The 19229-nt window shown below is 47.1% G+C and overlaps 1 protein-coding gene across 5 annotated transcripts in view; it reads left to right on the top strand.

The window, feature by feature from the left end:
* The window catches only part of DDB2 (damage specific DNA binding protein 2), a 50027-nt gene extending 31134 nt beyond the window's left edge, over positions 1-18893 (top strand). For 2 of the 5 annotated variants that reach the window (XM_032993421.2, XM_042790748.1), the window contains 11 exons: positions 2845-2992; positions 5270-5453; positions 8295-8425; positions 9515-9706; positions 10570-10715; positions 13698-13797; positions 15194-15371; positions 16046-16191; positions 16458-16622; positions 16938-16983; positions 17685-18893. In XM_032993421.2, the coding sequence (XP_032849312.2) occupies positions 2867-2992; positions 5270-5453; positions 8295-8425; positions 9515-9706; positions 10570-10715; positions 13698-13797; positions 15194-15371; positions 16046-16191; positions 16458-16622; positions 16938-16983; positions 17685-17935 (1665 nt within the window). In that variant the 5' untranslated portion in view covers positions 2845-2866 and the 3' untranslated portion in view covers positions 17936-18893. Of the gene's footprint in view, positions 1-47; positions 72-405; positions 880-2844; positions 2993-4091; positions 4361-5269; positions 5454-8294; positions 8426-9514; positions 9707-10569; positions 10716-13697; positions 13798-15193; positions 15372-16045; positions 16192-16457; positions 16623-16937; positions 16984-17684 lie in introns of those variants that run through there. The other 3 variants (XM_042790749.1, XM_032993419.2, XM_042790750.1) reach the window with 3 other exon arrangements.
* Positions 18894-19229: the final 336 nt, after the last annotated feature.

Below are 19229 nucleotides of genomic sequence, written 5' to 3'. Positions count from 1 at the left end.
CCGCCCCCCGCCGGGCTCTTTGATCCAATTACCGAGCGGCCGCCGCCGCCGAGACGGCTCTGCCCAGGCAGGTGGGGCCGGGGGGGCGGGCGGCGCCGGTTCCCGCCGCGGTTCTCCCTCCACCGGGAAGGGGTCTGGGGGCTCCCCGCTTCCCCGGGGGGAGCCCCGGCCCTGGCCGGGGGTCCCTCCTCGCCCCGCCCCAGTCACGGCAGGCGGCCGTGTGGGGAGCTGCCCGCCCGGGGCGACGCTCGGCCCACACCTGAGGAGTTGGGCTCTGTCTCTGTGTTGTTGCCCACTGGATTTTGGAGTGGGTGGGTGGGTGGGGGTGTTCCAGTGAGTTTTTAGTTAGTTATTTCGTGTGCTGGCCTGGTGTGCTGGAGCAGGAGCCCCGCTCCCACCCCAGCAGAGAGCTGTGCCCTCACTTCTGAGCGTGGCGTGGGGTCGCTCCGCCTGGGGATGGGGAGCAGCTTTGCCTCAGTTTGGCTTGGCAACCTTCTTTCTCTTCCAGCCCGACCCCCCTAACTCTATTCAGTCGCTCTCCCTTTCCTCTGAAAACCTTTATCTGAATAATCTAGGCCTCATCTTTTAAGCCCCTAAGAGACTCTTGGTTGAAACCAGCTTTTTCTTAACTGCCGGGGAGTTTGCCCGCCAGAGTTTCCATTTCTACTGCCAGGCCCTGGGTGCGATTCCCCGTGACGCTGGGGCAGGGCTTGCAGCAGGAGCGCCGGGAGGCCTGGCTGGCCCATCTCCTCTTCACTGCTTCCAAGTGACTCGGGACAGAACTCCAAGGACCAGCTGTGGCTTTGCAGGGATGTTTATTCAGTCTGTGGAGAAAGGAAAGACTGAGCCTCGCAGGAGGAAGAGAGGAAAGAGCATGCGGTAAATCTGTGCTCTTCTCTGGAGCAGTACTGGGATGTTTTTGCTGTCTTTACAACTGCCCCAGGTTTCATAGGAGCCAGAAAAAAAACCTGTATTGATGCTGTTCAGATACGATGAATTGCTGTGTTGGAAAGTAAACACTAGAAACCATCCCATTTGTTTTGGGGTTAATCCTCTGTTCACTTTTACCTGCATGGGGTCGCGGGAAGGTGGGCACCCATGACAGGGTGTGGTGTGACCATGGGCATTCTTTCAAAAAGTGATGAAAGATGCTTATCGTGTCCTCAGAGTTAATCACAGCTGAGAGTATAAGCATCAACTTTGTATTTTACCAAAACAAAACCAACTCTTTGGCATAGATATCCTCCAATTCAATTCTGAGATTTTACTTCCATTATCAAATTGATGTATGTACGTTAATGAAGTACAGAACAGGCAAACATCTCTCACACATTAATATTCTATATCCAGCATTTGTCCTATGTTATGTTCTCATGCTGATGTTGGTACTGATAGCCCATGAGCTGAGCATCCAAGATGAATGCTTTCAATTTGGGAAATCAAATTTGGCATGCTTTCAATTTAGGGAAAATGGGGTCCATAGATAAACGAGGTCATTGCAATAGTGATAATTTTGTTCCTTTTCCTGGTGCAAGGCAGCTTAGTAATGGTCATGGGATAGAAAAAGGTCAGACAGCATGATATTTACTCTTTTATCTCTTTAGGGTTATATATTTTTTTCCTATTTTTTAGTGGAATACAGGCTTGTTTTCATACGCATGCCAAACTCGAGTTGCTAATGGTACTTTTCACATTAGTAGTCAGACTGAAATAGCCAAAAATATTAATGCTTTGGACAAAGATCCTGGCAACAAGGAAAAAGAATATCTAATGGTATTACAAATACCATGAAGTTGATCATCTCAGTCACAATATAGCTTTACCAGACCCAGTGACAAGACAGCTTTATTCTGCAGTAGAGAACCATGTTCCTAACTAAGACTGAGCCTCAACATAATTGTATGTCAGACAAAAGGCATCATAAAAATAAGCCTAATATCCTACCCATGCATAATCATAGTCCTGTGACTTTGCTGCGTACTGTAGTTCGAAGAGTGTGAGTCTGCAAATACATAGAAGAATATTTTTTCAAATTAGTCTTTCTCTGGCTTGCTCAGTGTACCGTACACTGAGCTGTGTCACACCAGGCCAGTGGCTTTTCTTCTGTGCGTGATTTGTGTGCTATCTGCTATTCTTGTCCTCAGTGAATAATAATTACAAAAATATCTGGTGATTCTCTAGAGAGAAAGCAAACTTGGTGTTAGTAATTGATAAAATTACAGTATTTAGCGTGCTGTGTTTAGCACTGGTGCAGCCTCACCTTGAGTACTGTGTGCAGTTCTGGGCCCCACCATTTAAGAAGGATGTTAAGGTCCTCAAATGTGTCTAGAGTTTGGAATGGCTGAGGGGCGACCTCATGCCTCTCTACAGCTTCCTGAGGAGGGGACGTGGAGAGGGGGGTGCTGAGCTCTTCTCCCTGGGATCCAGAGCCAGGACATGTGGGAATGGTTCAGAGCTGCACGAGGGGAGGTTCAGACTGGACATTATGAAGCATTTCCTTACCGAGAGGGTGGTCAAACCCTGGAACAAGCTTCCTAGAGAGGAGGTCGATGCCCCAAGCCTGTCAGTGTTTAAAAGGCATTTGGACAATGTCCTTAATAACGTGCTTTGACTTGGCCAGCCCTGAAGTGGTCAGGCAGTTGGACTGGATGATCATTGTAGGTGCCTTCCAAACGAACTATTCTATTTCTATTTCTATTTCTATTTCTATTTCTATTTCTATTTCTATTTCTATTTCTATTTCTTTTTCTATTCTATTCTATTTCTATTTCTATTCTAAAAAATGCTAACTGTGATAGTTCCAAGAGGGAAACATGTTGGTCACTGTGTATGTCCTCTGCACAGGGATGCTACTGCTGGGAGACAAATGGAGCAGGGACAGAAAGCGCACGTCTTTGCTGGAGATAACGCGGATAACACTGCTAGAGTTTTCTTCGGGATTAATACACCGAACATCGGAATCGATACAGGTCTTTCAGTCTACTTTAAGAAGGTTGGTATCTGGGCCCCTTTTTTCAGTTATAAATTTTGAAATGTAACCCTTTTAAAGCCTATGAAAACCAAAATATATTAAGATTTTTGTAATTTAATTGGTGTTTTGTTGGAGATTCCTGATGAACTCCATAGATTCTGTTTCCAGTGATGGGGACTTCTACAGACCTATGGCCGAAACTGTTGATCACTGTCAAGATAAAAAGCACCTTTTTCTGTAGTAGTTTCACTTCCTGGAAATCAAGCCTTTGAGGCTTCAGAGGGAAGAAGAAAAGTGCTACGTTAATTTATTCCTCTCGCTGTTTTTTTTGCCAGTGGATACAGTTCTAAGAAGAATGTTGCATGTTACAGAAGTGCTCGATAAGACTTTAAGATTTGCTAACTGGGTTGACGTACGTGTTCAAAAGCAGCTTGTGTTGTCTGTTGGTGGTTATCATTTTTTCTGTGTGTCATTCTAATACTCAGGATGGCAGCAGCTGTTATTACAGTTCAGGAGAAAATCACAGGAGCTGGATCTTTGTTGTTCTTAGTAGTTTTTCTATGCATTTCCTAATATGTGAGAAAATGCATGAGTAACTATAGTTATTGTGGGAAAAAAGAAAAAAAAAAAATCCAACACCCAACCCCTAAAGCCCCACAGTTCAAGGAGTGGTTATGAACAGGTATTTTAGGACTGGGTAACAGGACCTTAATTCCTCAGCAGTGTCCCTGTTGGGCCCGACCACCCCCCTCGCAGGTGAAGGGGCCAGAGCTGGTACCTCCAGCCGCCTTGGTAGGGCTCTTCTTCCCCATTCTTGTCCGCTTCATCATGGAGGAGCTGGTTATCTCCGAGCTGATCTTGCCGTGACTTTTTAATCTGCCTCTAGAGTGTTTTTTGTTTTTTTTTTTTTTTTTTTCCCTCCTGGTGAGTTGTAACACCAGGTGCATCTTTCTGTGGAAGCTGTGTTTTGAAACACCGCCTTTTCCTTTCGGTTGCTGTATTTTGCGCCCTTACCGCCCCGCTTTAATTAACACGCCGGTCCGGGGCGCCCTAGAAACTAATCAAGTACGGAAGGCTGCAAGTCCTGCCCCACAAAAAAAAAAAAAAAAAAAAAAAGAAAGAAAATACGACGGCAGGAAAGCAACCGAGGGACCCCGCGCGGCCTTGGGGTGAGGGCGGTGGGGGGGCGGCACCGCCGGGCTCGGCCGCTGCCCCTCAGCGGCGAAGGGCCGGCGGGGACCGAGCAGGCCGCACCCGGGAGCCGCGGCCCCCCCGCTCCCTCTCTCCGCCTCACGCTTCCCGCCCCGGTTATGAAACCGCCGGGGGAGGGGCCGGCTGCCGCCCGCCGTCCTCGGCCGCGCCGGGGGAGCGGAGGCCGCCGCAGCGCAGGTGAGAGCGGGGCGGCCCTTCCCGCCCAGGCCCGGCGGCGGGAACCGGCGGGGCCGCCGCCCTGAGGGGCGGCCGGGTGAGGCGAGGGGGTGGGCGCTCTGTGGGGGAGCTGGCTGGGTTGGGTGCCGAGCTATATTTAAGCCGGGCGGAGAGCCTTACAGCCATTCCCGAGTTATAAATAAGCTCAGCGCTCGCAGGGGATCAGCCTGGAGGACGCTCGTAGCGGAGGATCTCCCCGGGGGTGGAGGCTGTGGGGGCAGGCGGCGGGTGACGCCTCGCCCGCCGGCGGTGGCCGTGGGAGGCCCGCGCCTTTCCTCGGGGGCCCGGAGGTGTTTTGGTCGGCGTAATGCGAGACACGAGTGGCTGCGTCCCGCCGCTGGTGGGAAGAGCGGTGCACGCCAGCCCGTGGATGCAGCCCGATCTAAATATCAGGTGGTGGTTGTGCGGAAAAGCTGCCGTTAAATAGGAAGTACCTTCTGAGCTTAGTTGGTGGAAGACCAGTCAGCCCTGGCCAACGTCGTAAAAGCTCTGACCTTTTTCTTAGCTGAATCTAAAGAGCTCAGTGTGAGCGACATGAGAAACAGTTAGGCTATTATGTGGTTTCACAGATGTACTTTATGCAGATCTGTGGGTTTTAAGCTTAAAAGTTCAGTGAGAAGCACATCTGTCAAAACATATTCTAATGCTTTAGGATGCGTTCATTTTCATATGTGAACAAAGAAGAGTTTATGGAACCTGTTCCCCTCTCCAGCAGAGCACAACAAAAAGCTAGTGTCATGCTGATGAAAGAGGTTACAGGTATAATCACTGCTTTCAGACCGCTGGGATATGTTTCATTCCAGTTTTCCTCTCTGTCCTCGAGTTAAAAGTGTATGATGGTCTTACCTTCCATGCTTTGTTTGCTTTTAGCGGTCAGACAGAATGGCTCCAGTGAACCAGCCAAAGGACAAGAAGCATGAGAGGGCACATGAGCACTGGCCCGAAGAGGCAAAATCAGCTGGGAAGAGGAAACTGGACCACAAGGAACTAGGGAATGAGCCACTGGCAAAGAGGTTGTTTCTGAAAAAAACATCCAAACCCCCAGAGAAAATCGGTAACATTTCCTCAGATCCTTACTGTTTCTCCTAACCAGATTTACCTTAAATGACAGGCATCGACTAGTTGAAGAGGGAGAATGCCAAGAAGCACGTTCAGACATGAGTGTACAGATGGGCTTATATATTTGATACATGAACATGTATTGGGGTAGTACGTCCTCCAGTTATCTGTCTAGTGAGTGTGTGTGCGTGTGTGCACATGCATGTGTGTTTCATTTTTGAGACTCCGGATCCATTGGTAGGAACCTGCTCACCTAAGATGCTGTCACAGCTCATTTGAGGGTGGGTAAGTTTTGTGGAATTGCTGAAATACCAGACGCCTGCTTTATTGCAGGACAGACCAATCTTGGTAATACATTGATTTTTCTCCCATGCAATCCTTAATGCAGTTTTATAGTCGTAAGGTTGGTATCCTACAGGATGCAGTCTAAACTGGCATTTCCACCTGATTCTTTGCATATTCTAACTTTTGCTACATTAGGAATAACTTTCTACCTCTGTGTTTAGATTAGACCGGACAGAATTTCCACTAATCACTTCTCCTCATGTGCACTTTTTTTCCTTTGGTATGTAACTTTTAAAAAAGAATACCTTAAGGATTTTTGATATAACGAGGAGAAGTGATTAAGTTCCAAGATAATGGAAAGGTTAATGCTTTCCATTATCAAGAAAGTTGTGTAGACTTCAGCTAAGGACTATTTTGATAGAATTATTGAATCAGTTAAGTTGGAAAAGATCCTTAAGATCATCAGGTTCAACTGTTAACCTAGCACTGCCAAGTCCACCACTAAACCATGTCCCTAAGCATCACATCTACGTGTCTTTTAAATACTTTGAGGGATGGTGACTCCACCACTTCCATGGGCAGCCTGTTCCAGTGCTTGACAACCCTTTTGGTGAAGAAATTCAGCATAATCACTTAATCTCCAATTTAAGCCTCCCCTGGCGCAACTTGAGGCCTTTTCCTATCACTTGTGACTTGGGAGAAGAGACCGACCCCCACCTCGCTACACCTTCCTTTCAGGTAGTTGCAGATAGCGATAAGGTTTCCCCTCAGCCTCCTTTTCTCAGACAAAACCTAATTCCATTGTTTGTTTAAGAGATCACTGGAGTTACTGCCTTGTGTGGAAATAGTACACGCTTTCTGTACAAATTTGGCTTTAAGGATCCAGAAATTACTGAAGTGTTTTTCAGCAGAGGTAACAGGAGTTCCACAATTTTGTACGTTTCCATTGTCTGGTGTATAACTCCAAACCTGGAGCAGTTGGCAATGTGAATAGTGGATGTGGAGGCAAAATACTCTGAAAGGAGTTCTGTGTATAGTTGTGGATAGTTGAAGCATCTTCTGTAGTTAATTTAGCTACATGATTTTCACTGTAACTTCCTAGCCTGGTTTTCAGATGTGGTAAGCGTCTGCAGTTCCTGTAAGATTCAAAGGGAATTGGATGTAGCTAGTACTTTGGGAAAAGGAGGCAAATCGTATTTTTCCCTTAAACCTTTTAAAAAGAGGAAGACCTTTGTATTTGAGCTTTTCTATTCTGTGCTCCAGTTTTGATTCTTACATGTTTTGGAAAAAATACTTTTTTTTTTCTCCTGAGGCCAGGAGTCAGGTTCAGTTTCTTGCAGTTGAAACACCTTTTTAAAGGGTTTCTTCCAGCAGATTCTGCAAAGTCTTAAAGTTTGTTTCTTAATAAATTATCCTTCATAATAAAATGGAATTTGGAAAAAATACCTCAATTTCTGCCACTTCTGAAGAAGGAACTGTGGATGCTAATTCTTATGTGAAAAAAAGGAATGAGAATATAAATACTTTTATACCTATTTCAGCAGGTGTGACAAACCTTGGCACTATGTTGGCATGTGAACAAAGAAGTTTAGCTTCATACCTGTGTATTTTAGGCTCCAGTGTTGCATTAAAGAAAGATTTAGTTTAGGTTCTAAGCATACAGAATGATCCCTGTGTTTTCAGTCTCCTGGGTTTTTTTTTATAAATGTCCTTCAATGAAAATACCATTTTTGTTTCTTAAGAAATGCGTTTGACGTCTAGATCCGCTGGGGTGTTACAGACCATTGCCGTGGGGATGATTAGATCACAGACACGGGACTGAACGGATCCAGTTTTCATGTGAAGGTCCCTGAAGATAAAAACTTGGAACATGAACAAAATGCAGAACCGTGCTGTACTCTCAGCAAAAATGACTCCGAACAGAAAGGTTTTCAGGCGATGAGGCGTCAGCAAGTCTATTATCAAAAACAAAACTCGCAGTGCGGTAGGCAGGCTGTACGGACTACAGCACAAGCAGATCGAAAATTCTGATTCACAAGCAGGCATTTCAGGAACTGTGTGGGAACTCATGTTGCTACGCTTGGGGAATTTTCAGGTGTTAACGTTTCTGCTGGTCACATGTCTGACCTTCCCTTTGCTGTACCCAGGGGCTTACCGCCTCCCATGGCGTATTTCCAAGTTGTTTGGGCTTTGGATAGCTTTGTTGTATTTTGGGTATGAACCACTCGGATTGTATACTGTCCAAGAGGTGCACCACCCATGGCATTGCTTTAGTCTTCTCCTGTTGTCTTTTTGATAAATCTTAGGCAAAGAGAAGGAAGGTTTAACAGGAGGAAGCACACACAAAGCTCTGGCAGGTGTGGGAAGCACGGGACTCCATATTTGCAGGGGCTGCTGCACCTTAGACATGTATGAGGCATTTAGAGACTTTTATTTTGTGGCTGAAGCTTTTCATGGATGTAGCAGCAAATGCAGACATCTTCCCATGTTTAGTGAATGAGCATGCTGGGTGTTGGCTTTCGGTAAGTTTTACTCTTTCCCTCTCTGGCAGGTTGGAGCAGAGATGGGTCTGTGGTGAGAAACAACAGAGTCCTTTTCCATCAGCTGGAGCGGCAGTGCAGCATTGTCCATTATGTCTACCAGAACATGCTGGGAGGCTCCATTCGGGCACAGCTCAGGCAGGTGAGAAGTTTCTCCTTCGTGACCTGTTGGACATCTCAGCTCACTGCATAAAAACATCTTCCACACGAGCAGGGAAACTTTAAAGGAGCTTAAAGTTCCTCACATACACAGTTTGTGGCTGCAAGTCTGGTGCACCCTTATGTTTCGTAATCCTGTGAAATGCAGGAGCTGAGATGGCTTTCCCTTTCGGTTGACCCGGTCCTGTCACTCTGTATTTTATCCTCTGTTAATTCTGTGCTTCCTTGAATCATATTTAAACTTACCCACTCTACCAGTTGAGTTGTTGCACAGTGCTACTTTTGCACGCTGATCTGAATGTTTTGTCGTACTATTTTTGTATCCGCTCCACTAATCGTGTCAGGTTTAGTGTTGATTTGTCCTCTTCACAGACATACTCCACCAAGTCCGTAGCGTTTTGCTGTTTTTCAGAGCCATACTCCTTCTTTCATTTGAAAATTAACTTTTTCTATAACATCTGTAGGTGGGAAGTGCCTGGTCTAGCTTTATCTTCCAGGTGATTTATCTGTTTTAAATATCCAAATGATAAAAAAAATCACCAAGTTCACCTGGGCAGTACCTATTCCTCAGATGAATAACAATACAGTCATGTCATGGTTTCTCATTCCCTGTTTCACGTGTTCTGTTCACTCTTACGCTGTATAGTTGAGCTGCAGGCAGTTTGGATGGAGGAGTGTAATATTGTATGTCTGGATGATGTGTAACATTTTGGGATGCTCAGTAAAGACACAGATAGTCGTAAGTGCCTTTCACTGCTGTGGAGGCATGTTCTTCTCCGTTGTTAATTATTCTGCCTTTTTAGCTCAGCCCACGAGGCTTAGTTCCCTGTACATCATTTAAAGTGTGATACCTCTCAGTCCTCTGTTGCTTTCTGAGTGCTGTGGCTGGTGTGGATTTGTGTGGCCACAGGCCTTCCCTTGGGGACAGCATGTTCTCTTCATTCTGCAGAGAGGCTTAGAATTTTGTGTGAATGTACTAACGCTGATGACAATTAGCAGTTATTAGCACTACTCATTCAAAGAACCTTGGGGATCCCTGCAAAAGTCATAATTCTCTTTATCTTTTCAACAGTGCTTGCAGCTGCCCTTTCTGCGTTCTCTTGCCTCGTACCGCCTCTTTCGAACAGCAAGTCCCTTTGACAGGAGAGTGACATGCCTGGAATGGCATCCAACACACCCCAGTACTGTAGCTGTTGGTTCCAAAGGTGGAGACATCATCCTTTGGGACTATGAAGTACTTACTAAAACCTGCTTCATAAAAGGGGTAAGCCTCTGCGTGTGTGGGATGGGTGGGAGGGAAAACTGGAGCACCACCAAATACTGCAGGTCAAAACTGAGGTCTGTTGTGAGAAGCGCATAAGGGCCTTGGGTTGCAGAGTAGCCAGCTGTATGGGGCAGGACTGAGCTGCAGCAGCACGTCTGTTCCTCAGTCCCAGACTGTTCTAGTGCTGGGGAGAACTGGGCCGTGTTAGATTAAGTTTATAATGAAGCAGTACTTGGTGTGTGATCCGTGGAAAAATAATACAGCAACTGGCAAAACAGTTATCTTAAAGGGATGCCAGAAACAATGAGACAGAGAGGGTCAGTCTGGTTTAGGTCTTGGATCTTTCTCTGCTCACCTTTTATTCTGTGTCAGATGAGGAAACGTCTTTGAGTGGGGAGAAACAAAGTCCCTTTATTTAAAGTGAGAAATTAAGGTAGCATGAATGGTTTATAGAGCTGGCATGCCCCCTCATTGCTGTATTTAGTCATTCCCCTTCCGACAGAGGCTCAAAGACTCTGTAACTTTTAACTCCTCTAAATTAAAATGGGTGTACACTGGGTGGAGGTCTACCCTCCAGAAATTCCAGAGTCATCTTTCTCTTTTTTTGGAAATAGCGTGGTGCCAGCCAGCCAGGGAATACATTGCCTGGAGACTGAAGGAGTTGCAGTTTTGTCCTCCGGGAGGGCAGCTGTCTAGGCAGCCATCACGTGGGAAGGCATGGTTGTCTTTGCCTCCTTGAAGGGCTGTGGTGTGTTTCACTGTTGCTGTTAAGGAGATAGCAGTGAATGCAGACTTAGAGAACACACTTTTCTCCTTCCCCATCACTCAGTGGATTTTTCTTTTGTTCATCCCCTTCCTTGTAGATGGGAGCTGGAGGGGCCATCACAGGAATGAAGTTTAACCCTTTTAACCCTAGTCAGCTGTACACTTCGTCAGTTGCCGGCACTACCACCCTGCAGGATTTTAATGGCAATACTGTCCGGGTCTTCACCAGCACCGAGGACTGGGAGTAAGAAATAACAGCAATGCTTTGGGCCTCTGTGTCCTGCTGGCAGGAGCGCTACAGAGAGAGAGAGAGAGATATGTTTGTCTAAAATATGTGGGAGCTGGGCTTCCTCTTCTCCACATATATGTTCTCTATCCTCTGAATTTCAAGGATCCTCTCTTTTCCAGGGAGGCTCACTTTCCCTTTTTCTTTTTCCCTGAAACGGGGTGGTGGGTAGGAGAGCCCTTCGTGAAGGGGAGGGACTCCTTGATGCTGTTTACTTGCTGTTAAAGATGGGAGAGCGTGGGGGTGCCAGTGGATTTCCTCAGCTGTCTGTTCTTAAACCTCCCATAGCTCTGTGCCCTGGGGACCTTCTAACCTCTTCACCTGTTAGCAGTGCTGCTCCTTGTCAGATGGTTTTTACAGCACAATTTATAGTCCCCTCAGTGCTTCTCCACAAACACCACTGACTTCGTGGTATGTGTCATAAGGATCACCCCAGTTCAACCCCCCACCCCCCCCCAACCTTTGGTGCTTATCTAAAATACTGAAATTAAGAATCTAGGCTCCTTCTGTAATGAGTGGAAAGAGGAGATGAATCACTAGAGGCAGCTCTGTCTGCCTGTGCTTAGAATCACCCTCTCAGACTGTTGCTTGCGGACTCATGAGGAAGCCTGAACTCTTCAATTAGTTACTTCAGTTCAGTGCTTAGAGGTAAGTGAGGGAATTTGGGTTAGCCTTCCCTTTGCTTTCCCCCACCTGATTCTTTCCGTGTGGCGACTTCCATGGTTGGTTTTCCAAATTGGCTGTTCCAGCTGCAACCTTGTAACAGGGCAGAAGGTGAACCCAAGTAGTGCTGGGATGACTGGCCAGGTGAGCAAGGAGGGATAGACCAGGCCTGGGACACGAGGATCTTATATCCCAGGGGGATGCCTGCCACAGCCACGATGCCTGGCTTTGAAAGGGCATGCCATCCTCCTCCTACTGCTGTGAGGACAGGCAGGCTCTGCGGGCGGGCCTTTTTTATCTTCATTGGCTTCTTGAAATCTAGTAGTTAGAGTGAAACTTTGCTCTGTGAGCAGCAGATGGAGTGCACTTGAGTGTCAGGGAGTCTGGGGACTCCCATCCAGCATCCTTTTCTGTCTTTGTGTAGGGTTTCCACGTTTCCTCAGTAGACAGATTGGGGGAAAACAACATAACAAAACAACATAATACAAACCCAATGTGACATGACACAGAACATAAGATGCCTGTGCCACGGGGTTAGCAGTAGGATTTCTCCTTGCACCGCTCTCATTTTGCCTGCTGGTACCTTGAGAAAGACCAGATACAGCACTGGAAGCAGCCTATAGGGAACTGGTGAATGAAGTCTCTGTAAGAAAAGCTTGGTGTAGGGCTGTCATGAGATTTTGTGTGGTTTCTGCACGGAACGGTGCTAGGTTTGGTTGTGATCTCCCAAGCCTGGTCTGAGCCAGGTAGTTCCCTGCAGATTAGTCCTACCCCCATAGCAGAAGAAGCAATGCTGCTAATGAGGTTTGCAGCCTGCAGTGGTGGGGTTGAGTTTAGAGGCTCAGAATGTATGGGCCGAGATTGGAAACAGATTAGGAAAAAAGAGTTCTTATGTACATGCCCTGTCAGAAAGCAGTGTGTTGTGCCGAGGGAAACTGGCAGTGTGTTCCAGGAGATGAGCGTTGTATCAAGATTTTGTCTTCCACTCTAACCTTGACACCTCTGGGCTTTGTGTGTATTCCAGAAAGGGCCAGGAGATTCTCTCGGAGACATCAGGTTCAGTCCTTACGAGGCAGTGAAGCTTTATGTGGCATCAGGGGATGGCACCCTAAGTCTGCAGGACCTTGAAGGCAGAGCGGTGCAGGTCATCTCCCGTGCCCCGGACTGTGGCCATGAGCACCATAACGTTTGGTGAGAAGGGAGCACTGCAAGGTTGATTCTCCGTTCCTTGGGGTTAATGCTGCACTGCTTCTTGTGCTCTCCAACATCTTCACCTTTTTGCCAGTGTCAGGAGACTCCTGGTATGAACTGGTCCTGTGAGGGAGCTTGGAGACAGGCTCCAGGTCGCGAGCCCAGCACTGCAGGGTGTGTGGGAACCTAGGCAGCCACGGGGCACCGACGCTTTTACAGTAGCTAGGTGTGCTGCCTGTATCTTCTGGTGTTGCTTTCTGGTGGTGCCATCTCCTGTCTTGCAGATACTGACAACTTTTCACTTCATAAAGTGTGAGGTGAGAAGAGCAGGGTAACTTTCTCCTCTTCACTGTCATCAGTGTTCTGTTTTGTCTGCAGCAGCTCAGGTAGCGTAGGAAAGCCACAAAACATTCCTGCACAATCTGAGTTTCAGGTTATTGAGTTTGCCCTGCTGCCCTCTGGAGGCTTCAGCCTCACCATGCTGATTTCCATGACCTTGAATTCTAGAATAATTTATCTTTGCAAGAGAAACTTTCCCAACAAGTCATGAAAGGACCCCAGCTTTATTCTCGCTGCCCCTCCCCTCCCAGCCTTTATCTGATCAGCCTGTATTCAGTTTTATTTCTCAAAGCACAAAGTTGAGGCAGTTTGATGTGCAACCTTCCAGTCCAAAGCTTTTGTCTTTTCTTTACTGCTGCTTCAGTGTTTTGTGGAAAATGTAATTTTAAAGCTGTTTCTATCGATTTGTCAATGTCACAGGGGTGTTCTGATCTTTCCCAAGGTGTGTCCATGAGCAGGCACCAAGTGGCTCTTCAGCCTCTGCTATGTTCCACTGTCCCAGGGTGTCACACTCCATCTCATGAGCACTTTGTAAATGACTAGGAGGTTATTTCACATTCGGTCACCATCAGAATGCGTTGCTGATAAGCTGTCCCCCTTCCTGATACTCAGGCCCACACCAACAGGCAGGAGATTGTGGTTACAGTCTCGTGCAGCCTCCCTTGTCAGGGATGAGACGTGAACCAGAGCTCCGCTGCCTTCACTTGCCAATTGGAGCCAGCACTGATTTTGTGTCTTTTCCTCTAGTTGCTGGTATTGCAGCGTTGATGTTTCGGCAAGCTGCCGTGCAGTGGTGACGGGTGATAACGTGGGCAATGTGGTCCTGCTCAGCACTTCTGGTGAAGAGGTTTGTATGGCTCCCCACACAGCGTCTCCTCTTTGCATATCTCCATGGCTCATGTGCTTTCCTATACTACAGGGACCCTGAAAAGAGGAGCAAGCACGTTGCAGCTCAGGAGATGAGTCTGCCCATTGCCTGGGTGGTGAGAAGTCCTACACTTCTGCCATTTGTTAAACATTTTCACACTGTTGAGCATAACGGTAGTAATTCCCAAACAGGGATTGTGTTGTGGGCTACCCTTTCCTTAAGAGTATTTGCTACTGGCTAGAGTCATTATAGGATAACCTGAAGATGTGAGCTGCCTCTGCCAACAACCTTCACACTTCCAGAAACTTAGCGCATTGATGGGAGTGAGTTAGGAGATAACTGCTTCCATGTATACCCTTCCATGGCCTCGGGGTAGGTACACAACAGTTAGTTCAGCGAATGTTGGGATAGAAATTGCACTACTGCTATTAGACACGAGAGGGCAGACGGCGCCTTCCAGTCTGTAGTAGGACAGAGACCGATTGGAGAATGGTTGGAGCGGGCCCTGCTTCTGAGAGCCAGCTGTACCCTCACACCGCAATTACCGCTTCTCCTGCCTCTAAGGGTGACATCTGTAAGAGTTTGGCACCCAGTGAGCTGTGCCCAGAGGTGGCTCTGTAAATTAGTGGGTAGGGTCAGGAGTGCTCCAAATGATTTGTGCTTGTTCAAGGTTAGTTGCTTCTTTTCCTTTTTTTTTATCTCCCAAAAGAATGTGACAGTCTTTTCGGCACTTGGCAGATACCCAAGCGGGGAGGATGAGGCAGCTTCCCCCTTTTGATTAGAAATAATCTTCCGGCTTTGGATGTAAATTTATTCCTGGCCAGTTTACATCCATTTGTTCTTGTTAATTGAAATATTTCTCCTACCTTCATGTTTCTTTTCTGAATTATTTCTAGAAGCCAATTATATCCCCTCTCACCTTTTTTACTAAGATAATGAAAGCAAGCTCTTTTGGTCTTGTCCCACAAAACAGGCCCTTCTTTCTCCTTATTCTCTCAGCAGTGCATTTTCTGTCTCTGTTCCAGTTTGTTTGAATCTTTCTACAGGTGGAAGACTGGCACTGCATAAAGTATTCCAGATGTGATCTTACTTTGTATAGCATCACTAATACTTCCCTCCATGAACCAGGGATTGTGTTTTCCTTTCTCATAGCTGTAATAAATTGGTAGATCGGAGTTCTGGAATTCAGTGGTTCCCAAGGTCATTCTCCTTTTTTGTTTCCAGTGGATAAACTCTTGGTGTATTTTAGAAGTTTTGTTACTCTGTAAATGTGAGACTTCTTTACTCTGCACTACTAAATGATTATTCCATTTCTTTACTCCAGACTTTGATTATTTTTTTTTTTCTGTATGATTTTCTGTTTCTTCTGCTGCAGATTTGGAAGCTGAAATTGCACAGGAAGAAAGTGACTCATGTGGAGTTTAACTCCCGATGTGAGTGGCTGCTGGCCACAGCGTCTGTGGATCAGACGGTCAAAATCTGGGACCTCAGAAACATCAAAAACAAGATGAATTTTCTTCACGTGCTTCCTCATGACAAACCTGTCAATGCAGGTGAGTTGAGGGAAGGGTTTCATTGCACGGACGTCTGCAGAGAGTCCACTAAGCTCAGCTTTTATTGTGGCAATGTTAGCTGTCGCTCAGATTCGAAGTTGCGCAGCAGCGAGTGTTAAAGCGAGGAAGGCGTTGGGAACGTGCAGCCAGCGGCAGGGAGGTGGGCAGGGCAGCTGCAGCTGCAGCCCAGTCTTAGACTTGCCATACAAACCGTGGCACTGTGCCGGGAGAGGCGAGTGTGCAAGCGCAGCAGCGGCTGAGATGAGAAAACTGAATTTATTGGGGCAGTTCCTATGACAAAAGCAGAGCATGGGACTCAAGCCTCTGTTTCTTGGGTCCAGTCCATGGGGGTCCAAACTGCAGGTGTCCGTCTCCAACTTTTCCACTAACTTGCTATTTGAATGAGCAAGTTCCTTTCTTTGCAATGTCTCTGTTATTCTAAAATGAGAATAACGATTCTTCCTCTATAACCCAGCGCTGTGGGTTTCACCTTTGTTTGTAAGAGCTCTGAGTTTCTTTGAGACAGGTGAAGTCTTGTCTGTTGGGACACATGGCCATATTCACATCCCTATTAAAGAAATAACAGTGGGTTTCCAATCAGAGAAACGTGACTTTTATGTTGGTCAGTCGCAGCGTTGCGATCTTTTGTTTGCCTTACTGTCCCCCTCCCCTAGCTTACTTCAGCCCAACAGACGGTGCCAAGCTCCTGAGCACAGACCAGCGCAGTGAAATCAGGGTTTACTCATCTTCAGACTGGACCAAGCCACAGCATCTGATCCCACATCCACATCGGCAGTTTCAGCACCTCACACCTATCAAGGTGAGTGAAGTCAGTGCAGTCTGAGAGGGGGTATCGTGCTCGGTGCTGTAAATCAAGAAACGGGTCCGATTTCGGGTCAGGATACTGTATCGGTGCGTGGCTGTTGGCGCTTGCTGCAGCTCCCAGCGCCGTTGTGAGGATGCTCGTGTTCCTCGAGCTGTGGGTGGGATGTACAAACTGTTGCTCACGCTGCCGGTTGCCGGGTGTGCGTCAGCGTGAGCTCTGTCCCTTTCTCCTAACTGCCCATCGCTCTGCTCTATGACCAGGCAACGTGGCATCCTCGCTATGACCTCATTGTGGCAGGGCGCTACCCAGACCCCAAGTTCCCAGGGTACACCGTGAACGAGCTACGAACTGTTGACGTATTCGATGGAAACACCGGGGAGATGGTTTGTCAGCTCCATGATCCAAATGCTTCTGGCATCATCTCGGTGAGTTGAGCACGGCAGCTAACAGGACCGCGGGGCATTGAGCCGCCGCCAAGAGATACGGGTTAGGGGCTAGAATAATAGGAGTGACCTTTTTACTTGTGACAGACTCACACTCTCGTGGGGGTATGGCTGCCCACTAAAGCTGCTGACTCGAGCAGGGCTGGTCCGTGGTCATCTGTGGGGTTTCTTTCTGTGATACTTTATAGGGAATGTTTCCAGATGGTTTGTCGCTGTTATATAAGCTGTGGTGCTCTTATGACTCCGTTATATAAGCAGTGATGCTCTTACAGACTCTGATTGTGTTTCCATTTTCAGCTCAACAAATTTAACCCTATGGGAGACACGCTGGCTTCTGGCATGGGTAAGTAAAGAGAACCCGGGGCACGAAGCATGGGGGTGGGTTCCAGGCCCAGGCAAGGGCAGGCTTGTTTCTCAAGCCTAAGGCAAGTTGCGAGTGAGGGTTTCCCAAATCCCACTTGCTAATAGTCTTCTACCATTTCCTACATCTGTGAAAGAGATGCAAGACCTTCTTTTTAGTCTTCCACCTTTGCAGTTAGAAAACAGGTTGGTAGTCACCTCCTGTGAAACGTTCCTGAGAGCAGGGAGTCCGGAGGAGCGAGAGGCCTCCCCGCAGCAGGGAGCTGCTGCCATCTGCCGGCATTGTAAGGGGAGCAGAAAAGGATGGTGGGGGGGAGGGAAAAGGCCTTTTCCTGCTAGGCTGTACCCTCTCCCTTCGTTTAATCTATCTCATTTCCTAGGCTGCAGAGACAAGATTACTCCATTTTTCACAGGCTGTATGGGATTAAGGGAGCTGGCTATATATTTAGGTTTTAGACATGTGATAGATGAGATTAGGAATTACGTGATTATGTTTCTTAATTAGATCACATTTCCATGGCTGTATGGAGATAGCATCTGCAATAAATAACTTTGCATCCTCTGTACCTTGGAAATACCTTAGAACAGACAAAGAATTTTGAATCTCTGGCATTTAAGTGACACAGCCTCAGGTATTGTCTCTGATGTAGAGTTTCTGATGCAGTGCTTGATTTTTCCTCTCAGGCTTTAATATTCTGATCTGGAGCCGGGAGGAGATGGTGGCCAAGAAGCAAGAACATCTTTTGAAAGCCATGACAGAACAGGGGATTGGAAGCTGGAGTTTGTCCAGACGTGGAGGGCAGAGGCAGGCAAACCCTGGGACAAGCAAACTCAAAGCTAACTTACTGTCTTGGGAGCTGGAAGAGATGAGAACAAAAAGCAATGATTCTAAATCACAGGGAAGGAAGCGAAAAGGGAAGGATCTAGGGAACTGATTGAGACTTTTTGGTCCTTTCTGGATCACAGGGTACAAATTCAGTGTTGGCAATGGGCAGTATAAGCCATGCAGGGCATTAGACGTCTACATTGTCCTTCTCTAGATCTGCTCTTGCTTCCCTGAGTCTCTGCTCCCCCTTCTAGAAAGTTGTGTCAGTACTCAGTTCTTCTTCCAAGTGGAGTTACCACCTGTTTTCTGAGGTGCTAGGAAAACTTCAGAGACGTTCTCAGATCCTGCTGAAGTTCCTGCTTCCAGCCTGCCACGTCTGCTTTGCCAGCACTTATCAGAGGTTACCTGTCTCCTGCAGTCTGCTGTGGAGCAGCTGGTGACGAGGTCCCCAGCCTGTTCTAGTCAAACCGAGCCGAGAAGCCCTTTGCTAACAAGATCAATGTCCTGAAAAGGTAGAATGTTCATAGGGGTGAGGCGGTGGGTAGCTTGGGGAACACCGACTTCCCCCGTATGTCAGGCTTCTTGGAAAATGCGCGTCTGTCAAGACCTCAGTCTTAACCTATTCTGTGCTTGCAGCTCTTTAACTAGACCACAAAGAACATGACGACGCCAGAGCTCTTTACCTGCCTCTTGGGATGCAAGGGCACTATGGAGCTGGGAACCTACCGATTCTGTAGTTTCTCTATTTCATAGCTCTAGGCTTCCTCTTGCCACTGATTAGGTAATTTTTTTCACCCATGCCTCTGTGCTTCAGAATGTTGGATAAAAGCATTGTAAAGCAGAAATGAGGAATTTTTTCCAAACATCCCTGCTCAGAGCCAAACCTCAAGACTGCTGTTAAACTGAAAAGTTTTGCTTTTTCTAGTTTGTTTACAAGGCTGCCTGGGGCCTTGCTGCTGTCCCAGAGGTTGATGGATGGGACGGGCTCCAGGCCTGTTCAGATTCTCTGTGTTCACTTTTATAGTTTCACAGTATTGACTATTAATAAAGTTTTGTACTAAACTCAATTATTTCTTTGATACAAAGAGCGGCTGCTTTGAGCATTCTGCTGAATTCCTTTATATGGGGGGGGAAGAAATTACAGACCTTTCTGCAGGATGGCTGAGACCTAAACCAGTGGTGGAAAATCAGCCGTAGTACCGTGTCTGCAGCGGGCCCTTCCAAGTTGGGCAGGTTGCAATACAAGCTGTATCTGCGCATGGTTGCTGCAGTCAGTAGTTCATCTAGCTCAACTCTCACTCTGCTGTAAAAGGGATTGTAAATTAGGGAATTCCTTTGGGAGGGGGAATGCTGCAGTAAGTTCTGCCTGTTTTCCAACACTGAGCAGACTGGTGCTAGTCCTG

Source organism: Tyto alba, unplaced genomic scaffold (assembly GCF_018691265.1).
Source record: "Tyto alba isolate M040663 unplaced genomic scaffold, T.alba_DEE_v4.0 Super-Scaffold_18, whole genome shotgun sequence".
NCBI classification, from domain to species: domain Eukaryota; kingdom Metazoa; phylum Chordata; class Aves; order Strigiformes; family Tytonidae; genus Tyto; species Tyto alba.
This window is presented reverse-complemented; position numbering and strand designations above follow the sequence as displayed.